Below are 20193 nucleotides of genomic sequence, written 5' to 3'. Positions count from 1 at the left end.
GTGGTGAGGATTTTTGTTTTCTTTATATTGAGGTACAACTCATACCAAAGGCTATGGTCTTTGATATTCATCAGTAAGTATTTTTAGTCCACTTTCAGTAAGTAAGGTTGTATCATCTACATACCTCAGGTTGTTAATGAATCTTCCTCCAATCCTGATGCCACATTTTTCTTTGTATAATTCAGCTTCTCAAATTATTTGCACAGCATACAGATTGAACAAGTGTGGTGAAAAAGTGCAACCCTGACACATACCTTTCCTAATTTGAAACCATTCGGTGTTCCCGTGTTCTGTTCTAATGACTGCCTCTTGGTCTACGTACAGGTTTCTCATGAGCACAATTAAGTGTTCCAAAATTCTCATTCTCCGCAATGTTGTCCATACTTTCTCATGATCCACACAATTGAAAGCCTTTGCTTAGTCAATAAAGCACAGGTCACCATCTTTCTGGTATTCTTTGCTGTCAACCAAGATCCATCTGATGTCAGCATTGATATCCCTAATTCCAGGTCCTCTTCTGAATCTTGCTTGAACCTCTGGAAGTTCTCTGTCAATGTATGGTTGCAACTGGTTTTTAAAATTATCTTTAGCATGGTTTTACTTGCATGAAGTATTAATGATATTGTCTGATGATTGCTACATTCAAATGGGTCAACTCTCTTTGGAATGGGCACAGATAGGGATCTCTTCCAATCAGTTGGCCAGGTGTCATCCAAATTTTCTTGGCCTCCATGCTTCATTATTTTGTTGGAAATTTTCAATTTGTATTCCATCAATTCCTGGTGCCTTCAATGCACCTTGGACTTCTTCCTTCAGTATCATTGGCTCTTGATCATATGTTACCTCTTGAAACGGTTTCTTTTCTTTTTGCTGTAGTGACTCTCTGTTTCCCTGCTATCTTCTTTTGATGCTTTCTGCATCATTCAATATTTTGCCCATAGAATTCTTCAGTATCTCAAGTCGAGGCTTTATGGCTGAATTTTTTTTCTTCAGTTCCCTCAGCTTGGGAAATGCTGAGCATGTTCTTCCCTTTTGGTTTTCTAATTCCAGGTGTTTGCACATTTAATGAAAATTTTTAGCATTGTCTTATCGAGCTGACCTTTTAAATTTTCTGTTCAATTCTTACCTCATTTCTTCCATTTGCATCAGCATCTCTACGCTGGAGAGCAAGTTTGAGTCTCTTCTGACATCCATTCTGGCCTTTTCCTTCTTTCTTATCTTCTTAATGACCTTTTGCTTTCTTCCTGTATGAGTCGTTTGATGTCATCCCACAACTCCTCTGTCTTCGGTCTTTAGTATCGAATGCTTCAAATCAGGGATACGTGGGAGCTAATTTCTGCTCAGATCTGAACGTGCTCAATAAAACAGCATATTAAAAAAAACAAACAGCATGTCCAGGTCACGAAAACCTGGGCATACTGAGGACTTGTCCAACTGGGAGGTAAAGGGGCCATGACATCTAAATGGCATCCTGGATATGGGGTCCTGAACCAGGAAAATCATGTGATTGGGATAATGGGAGGAATCTGGAAACAGTCTGTAGATACGTGAACGGTGTTGTATTGATGATGCTGACTAGCTGGTGTCAATCATTGTTGTCTAGTATGTTAGATTTGGGGGAGCTGGCTAAAAAAGAGGAGCCCTGGTGGCACAGTGGGTTAAGTGCTGGACGGCTTATTAAAAGGTTGGTGATTCGAACCCACCAGCCACTGCACAGAAGAAAGATGCTGTGCTTCCATCAAGATTTACAGCTCCAGAAACCCTGTGTTGTTAAGTGTTTTCCAATCAGTGCCCACTCACAGTGACTCTGTATAGGGTCTCTGAGGTGCAGCTGGTGGGTTTGAACTGCTGACCCTGTGCTTAGCAGTCCATTGCTTATCCTGCAATACCACACCAGGACTAGAAATCTTATGGGGCAGTTTCGTCCTGTCCTGTTGGGTCACTGAGTCAGAGTGGATTAGATGGTAGGGGATTTGGTTTGGGTTAAATTTCCTGTTGTGTCCCTCCTACCAGCACTGCGACGACAGATGTAAACAATCCAAAGTCACTGTCCCATGGAGCTGCCAGCCTCACAGGGACAGACAAACGTGTAACCATGTCAGGTGTGTGCTGTAAGGAACAGAAGCAGAGGGTGGATGCAAGGGTTTAATGGGACTCAGGACAGGAGACAGAAGGGAGAGCTGAGTGACTAGGACCAGCCTGTGACTCTGGGGTAGGCATGACCAGCAGGAGGCATGTGAGAGTCAAGGCTCCTTGAGTAGGTAGGAAACCCACGTGGCTGACAGATAGGATCTCAGGGAGGCCCCTGACCTTGAGGGTTTTACTTGGAGTGATGGGAATGTTTTGTAATGAGACAGAGATGGTGGTAGTCTAACACTGTACGAAATGCCACCAGACTGTTCATTTTTAAAATGGTGAATTTTGTTGCTGAATTTCTCAATGAATTATGTTAAAACCAAAATCCTCAAATGCTCTCCCAGGTGAGTGAGCGCAGGCCAACTGAAGGGAGCCGCCTGTAGCTCCTGTCTGGCCGAGCATTCCTGATCTGTGGGTGTCAGCAGCACCTCACGGGTCTCTGCCCGTGGCACACATCCTGCCTCTCGAGACAGATGGAAAAGCCCCTTCAACAGGCACGAAGGTTGGTGGCATTGAGACACAAGCCGCAGCCCTTTGACATTTCCCAGGCCTCAAGGATAAAACGCTTTCCTCTGTGTGTGTGTGTGTGTGTGTGTGTGTGAATGTTTGCCCTGTTGTGACTCTGTTATAAATGGGTGTGGTTTTGTTTAGCTGGTTGAGATTTTGTTTTTTTACAAAAAGCCTGCAAGACTCTCCTCACTGAGAACATTGCGTTAGTCCAGAAAGCCCAAAGAAGGGAATTAAGATGGACGCGGAATCCGCCTCACACTGCCCAGGGTCACTACTGCTGTCTTGAGTATTTGCTACGTGCCCAGGGTCCTGGTCAGCCCTCCAGGATCCGCTATTTTCAGACCTCTCAACAGCTCTGGGAGAAAGGGAGACTGGGGCACATGGGAGTGCAGGCACCAGCCCCAGGTCTGAGATCCTGGCTTAGACTTCAAACTGCAGGGAGGAGCTGGCCGCTAGGTGGCACAGTGCTGACTGAAAGGTTGGTTCAAACCCATCAGCCATTCCTCAGGAGAAAAGACCGGACTAGTTTGCTTCTGCAAAGATTTCAGCCTTTGAAACCCTATGGGGGTTTTGTGTTTTGTCATACAAGGTCCCTGTAAGTCACATGTTATATAGGGTCCCTGTAAGTCACAATCACCTTGAAGGCAATGGAACTTTTTGCTTTAGCCCTCCAGCCCCACTCCCAGACCATCTGGCCAAACCTGGAGACACTTTGAGTTGTCACCTATGTCCAATGGCTTCTTATGGATAGAGGCCAGCGAGGCTGCCATTAGAGATGACGGCTATGCCAAGCTCAAGACGCCCTGAGGGAACGCTTGTGACCCAGCCTTCTGTGGTGGAGCCTTTGCCAGCAGCCCTTTTGCCTTGAAATGCTAATTCCCAGGACCCACGCTGCTGTAGAGTCACAAATGCTGGCTGTGCCCGGGAATCTGAATGACACTGACCAGTATTGAGGGGCAGGGCTGTGGCCTTTGAAAATCTAGAGTGCTCAGTAACTCGGGGCTGTCATCCCATAACCAGAGTTCCAGAATCTTCCTGCTGCTTGTTTGGGCAGGGTTGGCTGCTAAGGGCCTGGGACTTGAGCAGGGAGTGGCACTTCCCATCACAGGGGACAGGAGGGAGCCTAGAGTCATGACTGGAGATTGCTGAAGGGACAAGAGAGGAGCTGAAATTCAGACCAGCGTAGCAGCCATGGGATGTGTGTGTGTCTGAGTAAGGGACAGCCCAATGTGTGCAAACGCAGAGGGAAGGCCTCAGGGTGACCGCCCACCAGACAAGAAGAGAGCAGGAGCAAACCCTCTCTCCCTGGAGTTGGATCCAGAGCAGCAAGTAGGACCTACACGTGACTACTGATGCCCCCTTGGCCACTCACTCCATTGCCCCTCCATCCAAGGGTGTCCTTCAGGCAAACTACAGGTCCCATCTGTGGTGATGTCCACACCACACACCAGGGTGTGAGTAGCTGGTCTCGGGAGCTCCCCCTTAAGTAGGAAGGGAAGTTTGGGGCAGGCAGGATAGAGTCATTCGGTGGGAGATCTTCAGACTTAGAAGACAAAAAGCACCCCTGCTGCTCGTCTCTGGGCCACTTCAATCAGATACATGTGTTGTGTCGTGTCTGTGTGGAGCCTTCTGTGCGGACAAAGCTGCAGCTGCCCCTCCCTCCGCCAAGGGTGCTTGTCCTCCTGGAAACCCACCCCAACCCTTTGTGCTTCTGAGGGGCAGTGCCCATTAAGGGCTAGGATCAGGGAAAGCCCACAGCGCTGCGGAAGGGCCACAGCAGACCTTCAAGTCCACCTTGGATGCCTGGGTCTCCCCCAAGCATGAGAAGAAGGCCACTTTACTGGGGCAGGTTTTCCACAGCACATGTCCCCCCATCTCCCAGGAGGCTCCCTCCTGTGCTCAGGGACAAGTGCATGTGGACTCCCGCTGACCAGGGGTGTGCAGCAGCCCCCAGCCCTTGCTGCCTTTCCTGCTCATCCCTCCAGCTCCATGGTCCTTTTGCTCTCATAGCTCTGATAACACATAGTTCTGTTTACTGCCTTGTGTCTATGCCGATCGTCTGTCCTCCCCTTTGAGGGCAGAGGCCTCGCTGGTACTTAGTACGTGTTCAGTCAGTGTCTGGGGGAAGACTGCCTGGTGGGCGAACAAAATCTGGAGGTGTGACCTGAGTAAAGTGTGGACATCTACTGACTCATGGTGCCCTCTGGTGGACGCTTTGTACCTGTGGAACTGGTCCCCAGCCCTTGAGCTTGGCTGTGGCAACCAAAGGGGTGGCCACGTTGGTGTCCATGAAGTCAGCAATTCCTGGTTTTCATGAAGGAACCAAACACTTCAGGTTCTAGAGCCTCTCTGGAGGGTTCAGTGAGCTGGAGGGCAGACCTGCCAATTATGCCCCGTCACCATGCTAAGTATTAGATAACTTAGAGTTCACATGTGGTGCTGTAGGATAAACTCCGGACTGCTGACCAGAAGGTTGGATGTTGAAACTCACCAGTCAGTCTTTAGAAGCCATATTATGAACAGAATTGCCTAGACATAATTATTGACTGTTGTCATAACTGCTACTCAGTAGTTTATGTTGTGTTAAATGTGATGTGGTCACCGTGTGGTGGCTCTGTCTCTCAGCAACCTCGCTGAAGATCAGTTTTCCCATCTCTTAAATGGGGAGAACAATGCAGGTTAAGTGACCTTAATGAGAAGTTTGCTTTAAGAATCCTCACCTCCTTCACCCTTTCTCAGAGGCACAGCACACATCCCTGCCAGACTGCCTCTAAGCACCTGCCTCCACATTTGGGTAACCAGGGAGGGTCACCCCTGCTTTAGCAGAGTTAGGTGGCTCAGTAGTTAGGAACATGGGCTCCAAGCCAAACAGATGGGGTTTGGGGTCCAGATTCTAGGCTGTTCATAGTGGGCTTGCTAATGCAAAGCAGTTACTAAGCACCCCACCCCACCCCCCAACCAGAGGTTGCTGGGGAGGTTCCACACTAACACAAAGCGAACCCTTGACAGATGGTAGTGTGGTGACAGTGATGGGGAGGCTGATGGGGATGGTGGTGAGCACCACAGGACTCCTCCTGCACCCGTGCTGTGTTCCAGACTTGTTCCTATGCCATTGGAGGGCTAAAGGGCAGCACTCTTGGTGACCCCTGTCCTGCAGGTCCACACACCTGTGAGACCCTCACAGGAGACACATTTGTGGGACGACTAGTATCAAGCTGTAGGGACAGGAGACTGGATAGCAGAGATTTTATTCACCTTATGTTTTGATTTCACTGAGATCTGGAAAAGGAGTCCTAGTGGCACAGTGGATTAAGCACTGCACTGTTAACCACAAGGTTAATGGTTCACGCCCACCAGCCACCAGGGAGAAAGATCAGGTGGTCTGCTCCCATCAAGATTTACAGCCTTGGAAACCCTAGGGAGCAGTTCTGCTCTGACTTGTAGGGTCACAGGGCATGAGACTAGACATGATGGCAGAGGACTCAGTCGTGTGTGTGAGAGAGAGACATGGAACTGGACAAATGACTGCATAGATGCTTAGGACACAGCTGAGTAATGAACGAGTTAGCTTGGAGTCCGGTAGTCCGAGAAGGTTGGTTGGTGGGTGTGGCCGCCCGGGCAGATGGTGCCTGACTGACCAGGGTTTAGGGGGGACATTGGAGCCATCATCACAGCCCTAAAGCAGTCCCAGGTGGGGAGACAGTGCAGGCCTGGCAGGGGCTGGAATAGGACCACCAGCCACTGCAGATGCAGTGACACTTACGAGGAACTTGTGTCACTATCCACGCTGAGCACTTTCAGTTGGTTACTTCCTTTCATATAAAAGTGACACTGAAAGGGAGGCTGAGAAGGTGAGCACAGCGGACTCGCCCCCTCCCATCACTCGTTTATTGATAAACAGGATGTGCAGGGTGAGAGAGCCCCCCACAGAAGCCTGATACGCATGTCCAGCCCAGACAGCAATGTGCAAACGGCTGTACAAGAGTCTGCAGGCCGCACCACAGACAGCCCTTCCTCTGGCTGGGATGCTTCTCCCAGCAGCAGGCAGCTCGGCAGCGGCTTCGTGCGCAGTTTTGGTCACTTGGCTACTCATGAAGAACCAAGTCGGTCCCTTGAGAGGGTTTTGCATCAACAGTGGTGTAAGCCCTGATTTGGTCGGTCCACAGGTCACCAGCTTGCCTTGGCACAGGAAGCGCAGTCAACGGAAGACCCCTGGAATCTGCTTTCGGTTGTCTCTCAATGTACAAACCAGGCAGGTTAAGGCAAGTCCCCAAGAGGGGAGCGTTTGCTTTTGGGCATCACTGGAAGTTTTGCGTCAGGTTTCCCCGCGTCACCCCTCGTGAGGTGGCAGAAAAGCAAACATAAAGGACATCCACGATCAAGCAAGCTGCTGTCGCTCGGAGTTCACTGGCTCAGTGCTGCCATTGTTGTCCTTCCACGGTCACCTGACACCAAGGCACAAAGTCACCCTACTACAGGGCAGGTAGCCTTGTGTGCCCTCTCCTTAAGTGGGGGCCACCAGGCAAATACCTTGCTGCTTGTAGTGTCCCTGTTCTGGCACAAAGTCCAGGCCACCATGAGCGTCTGGTCTTCCCTCACTGAGGGAGCTGTCTGCCTACTGTCCATGTTGGGGTGGGGGAGGGCCCTCACACACTTGAGATGTGAAAAGAAACTGAAAACAGGAGGGCAGCACAGGACCATACGGGAATGATTGTTCTTTGGGATGAGATATCCTCCGACCTGCAGTACATTCAGCAGTTCGTCCTGCTTCCCTGAAACGTCAGCTTTTACAAAATAGCTCGTTTGCTGTTCACAGCCACACAATATTCTCTCATCTCAACAACAATGCCAGTTTCCAGACGTGCACACACACACGCACATACACGCACACACACAGGATGTGCTGGAAGGGCTGAGATGTGCCGCTTCGGGGGGCGGCAGGCATGGACCTGTGGCTGCTCCGTGCAGATCTTCTGCAACTTCAGTGCAAGGTAAACGTCAGAGCGAGTCAAGACCAAGATGTGTTTCTACATAAAAGGCCCTCTGTGATCAGGGGAGCACTCAGGAAGCCCAGGTCAGCAGGGCTCCCCGAGCTTTTGGCCTGGCTGGGGATTCATATTTATTGGACTGAGTTTTTATCTATGATTGAAAAACGCTGCTCATTCACGGGACTGTAATGACCCAAGTAATATCCCAAACAGCTTCTTAGAAAATGCAAAGTATTCTTAACAAAAATCCTACCTGTGCAGGAAGAGGAGGAAATTTGGCTTCATGGTATGGCCACACCCTGTGCGCCAGACGTATGGAAGCATGGTCCAGCTGTGGGTTTGGAAACTGCCATCTGTGACTGTTAATATATAAAACTCTGCTTGCTGCAAGCAACTGGTTTCTGTAGGTTCCTTTTGCCCTACTGGTCACAGAGGAGCTGCCAAGACCTCCTCAGACCCCCAAATCACTGAAAGTCTGAGAGCAAGTTTCCAGCATGGTGAGCAGCCTCAGACGGAGAACTCCGCTCCTCCCCTCCTGGTTCTTGACTGGAGCCGCCTGAATCGGAATCCCACAAAGGGGTTCATCCAGAGGAGTGACGGGGGCCCCCCAAAGACAGACTTCATCCCTTCCCAGCGGAGCCTCCGCTCCCATGTAGGCTTCTCGCTTTTCAGTCTCTCGATCTCCTGGAGGCAAGAGAAAGCAGGGGGGTTGGTAGCAGGACTCCCAACAGACACAGGTGGGGCCGAGCCATTCAAAAGGGGCAACACCCCAAAGTGCAGAATCCTGGTTCATTCAGGGATGAGGAATTCAAGCCAAGTGTAGCAGCAGAGCTGGGTGCCCCTCCCTAGCTCTGGCAACCCCATCCCTGGGTGCAGTGCACTTGTTAACCACCCTTGTTACTCCTGCCCTTTATGACACGGTATGTGACACAGTGTGTTGCTTGAGGGAACGTGCTAGAGCTTTCCTAATTAGAAAAGTCTACTCCGGAAAAGTCTACTATCAAAATAACAGTTGGCAGGATGGCAACTGGGTGGGTCCCTCTCAGCTAAGATGGGGAGGGGTGAGGGCAGCATCCTGCCCCCATCCTTAGCTAGGTAAGAGTAAACAGCTGGAGCACGTCATCAGCACCCAGTTCTACAAATGCTCGGAGTTGTGTGGTATCTGAGACATGCACCTTGTTCCACTCAGACATGGAACAGGTCCCGTATTTATCACCCACCCCTGCCCAAAGCCCAGCAAGCAAATGCAAGTTCAAAGCTAGAACCCAAGTGTACATTCACACTTAGAGCAGCTGGTTGGCCTTCTGCCCTCGGAACCTGTGTCCATGCATCATGTGGCAGACACAAAAGAGTGTGAGGGTCGCTGAGAACTAAGAGAATGTACATTCCTGCTCTGCCCCCCAGATGTGTAGCCGCTGGCCACACCACCAGCAGAGATGGCAGGATGGGGTAGGGGACAGGAGGGCTGCATGGAACACAGCTGGGCCAACAGCCCTGTCAGCCACAAGTGTAGCAGGTGTTCCGTACAAATCCTTCCTGGGGCCTGCTGTAGATGCACATGTCAAGGGCAAGAAGGTGCTCAGCCCTGAGCTCACTCACCTGCTCCAGGGGCTGAGTCTCCTAGAAACCAGGAATTTGCCCAGCTCTATTTGCTGGGCTTTGTTGACTCTCGCATCAAACTGATACTTAAAGTACACTCTGTGCATAATAAAAGCAATAAACACAGTGATCTGGTCTAAGCTTATCTTGGCCCTCAATTAATCTCCTGCTTTCAGACACCACGTGCACCTGTTACAAACATGAGGACTCCCACTGCTCGGGCTCTGACCAAATACTAGGCCGACGGCGGAGACGGAAGCATACCGTTTCATCGTTGCATATGGAGTGGATTTGAGTGCCAAACATAACTGCAGTGAAAGTGAAAAACAGAAGGCCCTCAAGGCACAAGAAGATCAACAGGATTACAGTAATAGGTGGAGAAAAGTCACTGCATTCTGTGGACAAGAAAAAGGGGGTTACAGCTGGACAGCAGCAGGTAGCAAATACCCAACCACGGAGCACCACGCGCAGGCCACCCTCCATCAGCTTATTGGGGAAGGAGTGTGCTGGTTTTATAAGCAGGCACCCTTGTCTACCCAGGAGCAGAGGAGGCCAGTGCTTCCGGGGAAAAAAATTCAGTCATCGCTTCCTGGTCAGCAAGCCCAACAGACTGCTCACCACACCACCTAAGGACACCTAAGGCTGGACCCTCAGCACAGCAAGCAGTGACTTGCTGGGACTCACTCATACCCTTGTGATGCAAACCAAGGGCAACTCAGAGCAGTGCTTAGCTAGCTAGCTCACCAGAATTCACACATAAGGTTTGCAGAGAATACGAATTCCTCTGGTCTCGAAATCTGCAAGAAGCAAATACTACTGCTTAGTGGACATTATAAGAAGCTCTGGTGACACAATGGCTAAGCACTTGGTTGCTAGCAGAAAGTTTGGTGGTTGGAACCCATCAGCTGCACCACGGGAGAAAGATGTGGCCATCCACTTTAGTACAGATGTTAAGTGCCATCAAGTCAGTTCTGACTCATAGTAACCCTGTATAGGGTTTCTGAGGACTGGCTGGTGAACTTGAACCACTGACCATGCAGTCCAGCACATGAACCCACTTGGATACCCTACGGGGTTTCCTACAGAGTCACTATGCATCCGAATTGACTTGATAGCAGTAGGCATGAGAAATGATTATTGAGTAGGTTCCAGAAGAAGCTTTATTATGTGACTTCACTATGCTTACAAAATGGCTGTAACTCTTTTCTACAATAAGATAATGAACGCCCACAGCAAGAGTTTCCTTCAGAACTGGAACTGGGCAATAACCTCTCACTTTAACACTTTCTCTTCCTTACTCAGGAGCACAGACTTCTATGAACGACACACAAAACATCCACTTACCTGTCCACTGCCCTCGGACACAAGAAATAAACTGCAATCCACAGAGAATCAGAGCATGGACTGAAGACAGAGCTATGTACATCTGCAGTGAGCAGGGAGAAATCAGTTAGTGACTTTCAAGCTACTGAGTATTTCCAGGAGCAAAGACAGATCAGTATTATGTTTACTCTTCTGCATTTGTCAACCAGAATTAACTGAAGGAATAAGCGGCCACAGCTGCATCGACCTTGGACCACACTGGACAATTGACAGACAGTCTAAGACTCTTCAGAAGACCCCATCAACAATGGGGCTGTAAAAGCACCAGAGACAGAATTCAGCTAAAGTCAGCACCTGAAACCTGTGCCACTAGTCTGCTATACTTTGCAGCCCCACATTGGTCTGTATCCTGGGAAAGCTCGTGAGGCGATCAGATACTACTACAATAGTGAGGGTTCCCGCTCCAGACAAGCATCTACTTAGAGAGCCAAAGCTGATACGAGTCCCACCAAACACCTCCACTCACAGTGAACAGCACAAAAAACCTCTGGTTCTTTTCTCCCACACAGTTATTCACCCACGGGCAGTGGTGGTCCATTTTCCGGATGCATCGCTTGCAAATACTGAAAAGAAAAGGGTTAGGGGTTAGTGTCAGAGGGAGACAACCACATGAAACCAGAGTCAGGATAAACGACAGCACACGTTCTAGTACATGGTGGTAGAACAACATCCGCACTACAGACAGAAAGGTAGATGATGGTTCTGAACTCCTCACGTGGGTTCGGCCTCCTAAGGCAAACGTGTAGTGGCACTGAAGCTTCAGAGTCAACCAGACCATATTCGGAAGGTTTCCCACTAGAATCAGATCATGCATACTTATCGATACTGTTCCCAACTTTACAAGGCTGTAGGTCTGCTTCACCAAAAACCAAAAGCAGAACTCAAGCCTTCAGGAAAGAGAAATTCTCAGTGTCTCCCAATCATTTATATTTCTCAATCACTTAACTATATATCTAAACATGAAGTTTTTATAGTCACACATGTTTTTGTCCCAAAAATTCTTGGCCTCAGATGACACAGTGGCAGTAATACTGGGCTCCGATGTAACAACTGTCAAGACGGCGCAGGACTGATCAGTGTGTCTCTGGGTCTGAATGGACCTGATTGCACCTAACAGCAACTTGCTCTCAATTATTTTTCAGAAACTGCTTAGATCGTGAACTACAACAAGCCAACCAGCTATGACGACGGATTCTTAACTCCAGGTTATGCGGTCTTTAACGACATCATCAACTTCTGGCACACATACAAATACTGTTCACAGTTTTCCAAGCAACGTTCACCTTCAGGGAAGATCTCGGGCACCGCATCTACAGTAACGAGCTCGTGGATGGTGAGTCTAAATTGCTGACCTTGCAGTTTAAACTGACCTTGTGGTTCAGTACTTACACTACAGTGATGGGCTCGTGCTGGTGAGTCTAAACCGCTGACCTTGCAGTTTAAACCGACCTTGTGGTTCAGTACTTAGCCTACAGTGCCGTGCCAGGACTCCGCAGAACTTAACCTACTCTACACCAGGACTCCTGAACTGCATTTATACTCCCTTAAAAAAACAAAATTATATATAAAACAAATCTATACTAATATGTATATGTGTGCATTGTTGATAAGTGTTGCTGGGCGAGTTCTGACTCATAGCAACCCTGTGTATGGTTTCCAAGGAGTGGCTAGTGGGTTTAAGCCACCGATCATTCAATTAGCAGTCTAGTGCTTATCTTATAGCACTGCACCAGGATTCCATATGTGTGTGTGTGTATGTGCATATATATATATAGTGGTGGTGGTGGTTGTTAAGTGCCGTTGAGTCAGTTCTGAACTGTAGCTACCCTGTATAGGGTTTCAGAGAAGCGGCTGGTGAGTTTGAAACACTGATCTTCCAGTTGAAAGCAGCTTTGCAGTCCAGCGCATTAAGCCACAGTGCGACACCAGGACTCTCTCCCTGTCTGTATTTGTACATAACAACAACTGATGTTTGCGAGCATGTCCCAAAGCACCTAGTATCTGTATGCAACACCATGCCAGGTCAGGGCAAAAGTGAACACCCCAAACACCTAGTTACCTGCTGAGATCCCAGGTCAAGGACAAAGGGCCAAGAGGAAGGTAAGTTTACTAAGCATTTCCACTGGTGGCCTCACAGGATGTGCCTGCTAAATGCCGAGGGCAAGGACACCAGCCAGTAGCAGCTGTGCCATCCACACAGAGGTGGCTGTCTCATCACATGTTCTGGCTGAGGCCCATAGGGAGTGTCCTGTGGTTGATAGGGGCCCCAAGTCTGCACTGTTGGAGCACTGTCGGCAAGCTCTGTGGCCTTCAGTGGGCCTGAAGCTGTGATGGAGCGGGAGCCCACGACCAGGCGCAGGGTCACAGGTGCAGTCACAGCAATACCTGCAGTGGTGCGCACGCTCAGGCTTGATGCAGCAGCACTTGGGGCACTTGTAGATGACCTCGCCCGGCTTCAGCTGCAGGCTCTCCATGTACTCCTTCGTAGCATTCCCCTTGGGTACTGCCCCCTACAGTTTAATAAGAAGGCATTTCAGCTGGGGAGAAGGAAATGTTAAGCAAAAAAAAAAAAATCAATAACAGGAGTTTATCTGAAGACATTATATGAGAAGGCTTTCCAAAAACTTAAAAATTCCATTATTTTTCAATGTCATTTGTCCACAAACTTTTTCAAGCCTCCTTGTATATATATACTTACATATACATACATACACATAGGCATGCTTATCCATAGTTTTGGTTTTATATGTATGTATGTATGTATGCATGTATGCACATACATGGATGTCTGGTGTGGCACTGGCATGGTCAACACTTAAAACCCACCACCCGGCTCCTTGGAAACCCTACACAGGGTCTCTCTGAGTTGGAACTGACTTGACGGCAGTTAACAACAGCATGAACTTACACAGGAAACCAAACCCCCCTAACTACTGCCAACACGTCAGTCGTGACCCATAGTGACTCTGTACAGCAGTGCTGAGACACTGGTGGATTTGAACTGTTAACCTTATGGTTCACAGTCTAGTACTGAACCTACAGCACCACTAGGGCTCTTATACATGTACATGTGTGTACAACATATACTCGGCCTTCACTTATCAACGTGGTTACATTCCAAAGACCAACTCATTATGTGAAAACCAGCATTCTGAAAAAATGGAGAATGACCACCTAAGATTACAAAATGACGCTTAACTAGATCATTACACAATTGCCAAACTGTCATTACGAGTCACTGATAATCTAGCCAAGCTGACACATAACCTTAACCATCACAGCCAGCCTCACTCTCACCTCGGACCTCGGTGATCATTACTCCCAGATGTAATCAAAAGAATCATCAGATAACCAATATTTTACTACCGCTGTAAATGAGAAAAGTCAGTAAGAAGATAGTTGATAAGTGAGTAAGGGATAGGTGTATGGTGTGGTGGTTAGCATTTGGCTGTTAACTGAAAGGTCAGCTGTTCAAGATCACTAGCAGCTCTGTGGGGAAAAGATGGGGCAGTTCTGCCAAAGTCCAGAAAGCAGCCTTGAAACGCTATGGAACAGCTCAACTCTGTCCTATAGGGCTGCTCCGTATCAAAATGGACTTGATGACAATGGCTTTATGTGTGTGTCTGCATGTTTATAAACCACGTATCTGTGCACACGCACACACATGGTAAAATAAAAGCATTCATAATGTTGCTAAAGCCACTTGCAGCACCCAGGATACGAAAAATAATTGCATTACTCATGCAAAACCCCAATTTTATTTTCTATTTAAAAATGTATAAAACTCTAACAAGAACTGTATCATCCTTCATAAATTAACAAATCACCTGAGATTTTCCTAGCTCAATGCAGGACACCCTAGAGGCACAATTTGTTTTCGTTTTTCCAATTCCAGTTCTAACTGCCCTAGCTTTGGTTTGGATGGGAGGGTCAGCTGATAAGTGCTGCTGATAGTTTCCTTATCAGAGGTAGCAGGGGAACAATGAACAGAATAACGTGGAAAAGGACTTTATCTTTTGTCCCCTTGCCAACATGACCAAGAACATTTCCATACACACCTGGAAAATGTCAGTGAGGAAGCATGGGGCTAGAGAGAGGAGGCATGGGGAAAGCAGATAGGAAGGTGAGTCGGGAGGACGTGAATGGGGAGGGCATGAGGCATAACACCGAGGGCAGTCATTCTTTATTGGACAGTGGAAACCAGCTGGCCAGGTGTGAACAATGGACAGCCAAAGGCCAGGGACATTGTTCTAGGTTCTGTGGGAGGGTGGATGCAAACCTGAAGACTGGAATGTATCAGAGGCTCCAAGTGTTTTAATCCTATACATGTCCTTGTCCCCACAGAGCTTGTACTTAATGCAGAAGTGCCCATTTCTGGACAATGAGAGTCACTGAGGACTTATGAACAACTGGGGTGAAACCATAATAAAAGCGTCCATCAGCCCCACCCAAAAAAACAACAAAACCAGTTGCCGTTGAGTCATTTCCAACTCGAGGCAGCCCCGTGTGGGTCAGAGGACAGCTGTGTTCTACAGGGTTTTCACTGGGCAGTTTTTGTTAAGTAGATTGCCAGATCTTTCTTCTGAGGTGTCTTTGTTGTTGTTGTTAAGCACTATTGAGTTGGTTCCGACTCACAGCAACCCTGTATAAGGGTTTCCAAGGAGCAGCTGGTGAGCTCCAACTACTGACCTTGCAGTTCAAATGGCATTAGCCCACAGTGCCACCCCAGGGCTCCAATGACTAGATGGGACCATGCAAATGTGAGGTACTGATGACCCACCAAGGGGGCTGGGTAGATCGTTAATCATGTAAACAAGGTGCATGGCACCCTTGGCGTGGGACAGTGGTAAGTTTGGATTGGCCAGTTTTGTCTCTGAAGGCCCAAGCCCACCAAAGAGGTGGTAATCAAGACTTAAGAGTCACATCACCACTATCAAGCCACTGGCTGACTCTGTGCCATGTTTGTCCTCAGTGTATTGCTCCCCAGCCATCCGCCTGCAGGGCTGGGTCTACAACAGTCCTTCTTCCAGGGGTGGGTTGCCTGGTCTCTAATAATGCTCCGTGTGACCAAACCTCACAGGAAGAACTTGGGTGCAGCCAGAGCTAGAGAAATCTGTGAGTCCGAGCAACATCAGCTTGATGGCAAAACAGAGAGGGCAGCACAAATCTCATGGACCAATAAAAACTGCACAAGGCGGCATTAACATTGCGTTGCCTTTAGAGAACACTTGGTTTTAAGTCAGGATCTGGAGTTCCCCTGGAGCCTGGTATGAAATCACTGCTGCAGGGTGATGGAAAGACCTCTCCTGATGGAGCCCCCAAGGACCGCCTGTACCTGGCCACACACCTGCAGAGCAGCCCTGGTGTCTCAAGCTCCAGGTGAGCCAGAAGCCAGTGTCTGGAGAGTGCTGGCTGCTAAGCCCAGTGTGGTGACACAGTGAAGCCCCTCCCTAATGCAGACCTAACGTAGGGGCTCTGGCATTCGGTGTGTTAGAGCTGGTCTAGCTCTAGAGTCTTGGTGTGAGGGACAACGCTAGCTAGCTTGTTTCCACGTTCCTGTGGCCACTCTCCCTGAGCACTGTGAGTGAGCTCTCCTTTGGCCTCTCCCAAGTGAGAGCCCACACCTGACAACGTCATTAGAACTCCTTTCTGTCTTTCAGACCAGTGGCCTGAGAGGGACATCTGCTGCCAACTCTAGCTGAGAAGTTAGAGGTCACCTTTCAGCCAAATAATAGATTGGCCTATAAAGTAAACAAGAACACCCATGTGGAATGTGCCCCTTTAGACAAGCCACTCTATGAGATCAAACGGTCAACATGTATCCAAAAGCAAAAATGAGAAGGCCAGGAAGGGCAGAGGAAATGGATGGATGGAAAGAGGGTAAGCAGCTTGGAATGCTGTCGGTGCTGACCCATTGTGGGACTATGACCAGGGCCCTGGAACAATCTGTTTTTGAACTGTCAAATGGGAATCTAATTTGCTGTGTGAACTTTTCACCAAAACAATAAACCTAATGCACTGACATGAGCTGATTTCAACCCCATAGGACAGAGAGGAGCTACCCACTAGGGTTTTGCAGGCTGTAAATCTTTGCAGAAGCAGACTGCCACATCTTTCTCCCTCAGAGCAGCTGCTGGGTTTGAACCACTGACCTTTCTTGGTTTGCAGATGAATGTTTAACCACTAAACCACCAGGACACCACAATATTAAAATAAAGTTTGAAAAATAAAATGAATGACCTACACCTATAAATGCAGTAGCTCAAAAGAGGAAACAAGTCCCTGCTGCAAGAACTATACCCCCCCCCTCCACACAAAGGGTAGACAGGGATGGGCAACTTGGACATTGGCTACCCAAAATGGGGGGAGAGATACAAAGGCAAGAAGTGACTAGCTTATAAGCTTTCAAGAGGGAACCTAGATCCAAAGGGCCTGGAGGAAAGTAGTCTCCAGTGAGTGGTGTCCAGGAAGGGCTGATGAAATGAAATATAGATGGGTCCTATAGATGGGTCTCCTGTGATGCAATTGTGAATAATTGTTATCAGGACTGATTGTGAGGGTTGGCAATCTAAAGATGGACATTTTGTAACAAAGAGGGGAGTGATTAATTTATCAGTCTAGGAGCGGAGGACCCTGGGACCATCAATGGAGAAGAGCAAAGAGCGGAATCCTACCCAGAGAGGCAGTGAGGCCTGGGATGGAGGCAGAGATGGTGGGGCTAGGGGCTCGGGATCAGGAGATGGAAAGGGGCTGAGGACTATGTGTGTATGTGGGGTGCAGGTTTACAGGATACACCCCTTGGTTGGGTGAGAATGCATGGACAGGATGATAACTATGCCAACAAAATGATGGATGATGGAATGAATGTAAAGCTGATGTTCTCCCATGTAGACTATCACACGATTCACAATAAAACATTAAAAAAATAATAATAAAATAAAATGAATGAGTTAGAGAGTCTGAAAAGAATTTAAAGATGACACCTAACCTTTGGCTTAAAGAGGTTGAAGTGGTTGCTTATGGTCAAAAGATGAGTGAAGGGGAAATCTATACCCATACTTTAATGCAGGGGTGGGGAATATCTGGACGGCAAAATCACCTAGTCTGGCCCTGGCAAGCCAACCACAGCTCCAACTGTCACACTATTGTTGGTAAGTGCTGTCGAGTTGGTTCCGACTCATGGTGACCCTGTACAGGGTTTCCGAGGAGCAACTGGTGGGTTTGAACTGCTGACCTTGTGGTTTGCAGTCCAGTGCTGATCCTACAGCGCCACACCAGGAGTCCGGCCATCACATTGTTGCTGTTGTTAAGTGCCGTCAAGTCAGTTCCGACTCATAGTGACCCTTTGTAGGATTTCCAAGGAGCGTCTGGTGTGTTTGAACCAACAACCTTGAGGTCCAGCACATTAACCCACAGCGCCACGCCAGGACTCTAGCCATCACATTGTTGCTGTTGTTAAGTGCCGTCGAGTCGATTCTGACCCACAGTGACCCTGTGGTGAGCTTGAGCCACCGACCTTGCAATTCAAACGACCCTGCAGTCTGATGCATTAGCTCACAGAGCCACACTAGGACTCTAGCCATCGTATTAGCAGTGAATTAATTAAATGATTGACCAAATTTGTTGTTGTTGTTAAGTGCCGTCGAGTCGGGTCCGACCCATAGCGACCCTGTACAGGGTTTCCGAGGGTGGATTGACCAAATAGAGCAGGCTAATTTTAAGTTAATTTTGTACAGTCCGTGAATGATGTTACAAATTTTGGTAGAAAAATGTTCCCCGCTCCTGCGTTAGAGAAATCATTCAGAGAAGGGATTTGGGAGGTTATCATTACACCTCTTCACTGGACGACAGCCCAGTGAAGGATGGTGTTTCCCATGAGTCACTTGACTCTCCAGTGAAGGCCTAGGGCCACAGTAGCGTCGACAGTGACAACAGGAGAATGGAGCAGAGACAGCGCGCGTACTCACAGGGTCGGTGAGCATGGTTCTCAGGTGAGATGACAGGGCGAGGACGGCTAAGCAGTTAAAAATGACCCCGTTGATCAGAGTGTACCAGAAGTCTTTGGAAGGCAGCAGCATGACAAAGGTCACCACGAAGTCAGCATAGACGACCAGGAGCCAGGTCATGATGGCGCAGGCCATGCCACAGCCATCCCGGATGAACCACACCCTGTCTGCCGTGTCGGGCTCAGAAGATGAGGAGGATGAAGAGGAGTCATAATTGTCATTTTCAGTCAGGAGAGGGTGATGTTCAACATCCCGGAACCGGTGTCCTGATGACTGCATGGTTTCCTGAGGTGCCCTGCAGGGGTGCCGCACAGGATCAGGCTCCAAGGAGGTGCTCACACGCATGCATACGTGTGCTGACATGTAAGAGCACATGTATGTGCACACGTTCAAACACAAGGCTGCTTCAAAAGGTCCATGGAAAACTCCCCTTCTCTTTTAATTCTGTTTTCCCAGAAACTCTTGAAGCCCCCCCTCATGCATGTATGCTCACACACACACATGTACATGTTCACACACACAAGCTTTCACATATTCACACACAGACTCACATGCAACTTTATTGATGGTGTTACAAAACAATGAAGCCTGTTCACCTAAGATTAGGCTCCTCCACCTAAGATCAAAGAAAATGCAAAGACTACCCCACCTGCAGAATTACAGCGCCTAGTAATGGCAGAGGTGGGCCTCATGGAACTCTGCTCCCACCCACTCGACCAGAGAGCCAGCCAGCAGGTTCCACCTCTGAATGTGAAAAAATGTTCAGCACAGGTAACTGCAGCATGGAAGGAGGAGGGTGCTTAGATTTCTCTGCCTATCTGCAGGCCAAGAGCCTTAAGCTGTTTATCAGCATGTTAAATAAAGCCTGGCTTCCCACAACAGTAACTGCAATGCCACAGAGCTCTGTGAGGGGAGGGTCCTCCACAGGAACAACAGCTTCCTGTGACTTTGACCCCTGTGTACTGACAAAGCATTAAAGCTGTAAACCTCCTCAGGCCAGGATCACTCCTCACAGAGGGCGCATTCCAGGAGAAATGGCTGCTGCCTTATGGGCTATGTAACCACACGTCTGGAGGCCGACTCATCCTTTCAGAGCATCGGGTGTGGACGGTTCAAGTTCTACCCAGAGCGCAGGCCACATGAAGGCACCGCTTCATTTCAGAGAACTGCCAGAGGCCGGGCTGCAGTCCTGTGGTGCCACACCTTTCCTTAGGGGTCAGAGAGCAGGTGTGGCTGGTAGGAGAGTAACCACAAAGACACCAGGCACTGAGGACTGGAGGATGTATGTGTCAACTAAGGACAATGATTGGATCTCCGAAAGTCATTTTACTTTCAAGATGATAATCAATGAGCCAGGCAGGGTTAGGCTGGAGGAATTCCGTCATCTGTAGTCGGCTGGACTGGCGTTCTGCTGACTCACTGTACTGATAACTTCACCAATGCGACAGGAAGGGTGGGGAGGAAATGAGGAAACAATTCCTTTACATTGGCCCAAATCTAAAAATACTGACCACAGGAGAGCTAATGGCACAGCAATTTGAAATGTAAGCGACAATGGACGCCTTACAAGG

General features: G+C 48.7%; 1 protein-coding gene across 1 annotated transcript; it reads right to left on the bottom strand.

The window, feature by feature from the left end:
• Window positions 1-8141: 8141 nt before the first annotated feature.
• ZDHHC7 (zinc finger, DHHC-type containing 7) lies at window positions 8142-18901 on the bottom strand. Its single transcript, XM_006860127.1, has 6 exons — window positions 18584-18901; window positions 13002-13126; window positions 11083-11179; window positions 10578-10659; window positions 9498-9628; window positions 8142-8318 (listed from the first exon to the last, which is right to left on the bottom strand). The coding sequence occupies exons 1-6, from the start codon at window positions 18899-18901 to the stop codon at window positions 8142-8144; spliced, it is 930 nt and encodes a 309-aa protein (XP_006860189.1).
• Between the last annotated feature and the right edge of the window lie 1292 nt (window positions 18902-20193).

This window comes from Chrysochloris asiatica, unplaced genomic scaffold, assembly GCF_000296735.1.
Source record: "Chrysochloris asiatica unplaced genomic scaffold, ChrAsi1.0 scaffold00037, whole genome shotgun sequence".
Lineage (NCBI taxonomy): Eukaryota > Metazoa > Chordata > Mammalia > Afrosoricida > Chrysochloridae > Chrysochloris > Chrysochloris asiatica.
Note: the sequence above shows the minus strand (reverse complement) of the source record. Positions and strands in the feature narration are given on the sequence as shown.

What these genes read in the sequence shown, in the direction of transcription:
- ZDHHC7 (XM_006860127.1), bottom strand. Translation starts at nt 18,901, where the DNA reads ATGCAGTCATCAGGACACCGGTTCCGGGATGTTGAACATCACCCTCTC. An exon ending in GAACCATGCTCACCGACCCT is followed by an intron (nt 13,127 to 18,583) that starts GTGAGTACGCGC and finishes ATTAAACTGTAG; the next exon opens with GGGGCAGTACCCAAGGGGAA. An exon ending in TGTCCGAGGGCAGTGGACAG is followed by an intron (nt 9,629 to 10,577) that starts GTAAGTGGATGT and finishes TCTTGTCCACAG; the next exon opens with AATGCAGTGACTTTTCTCCA.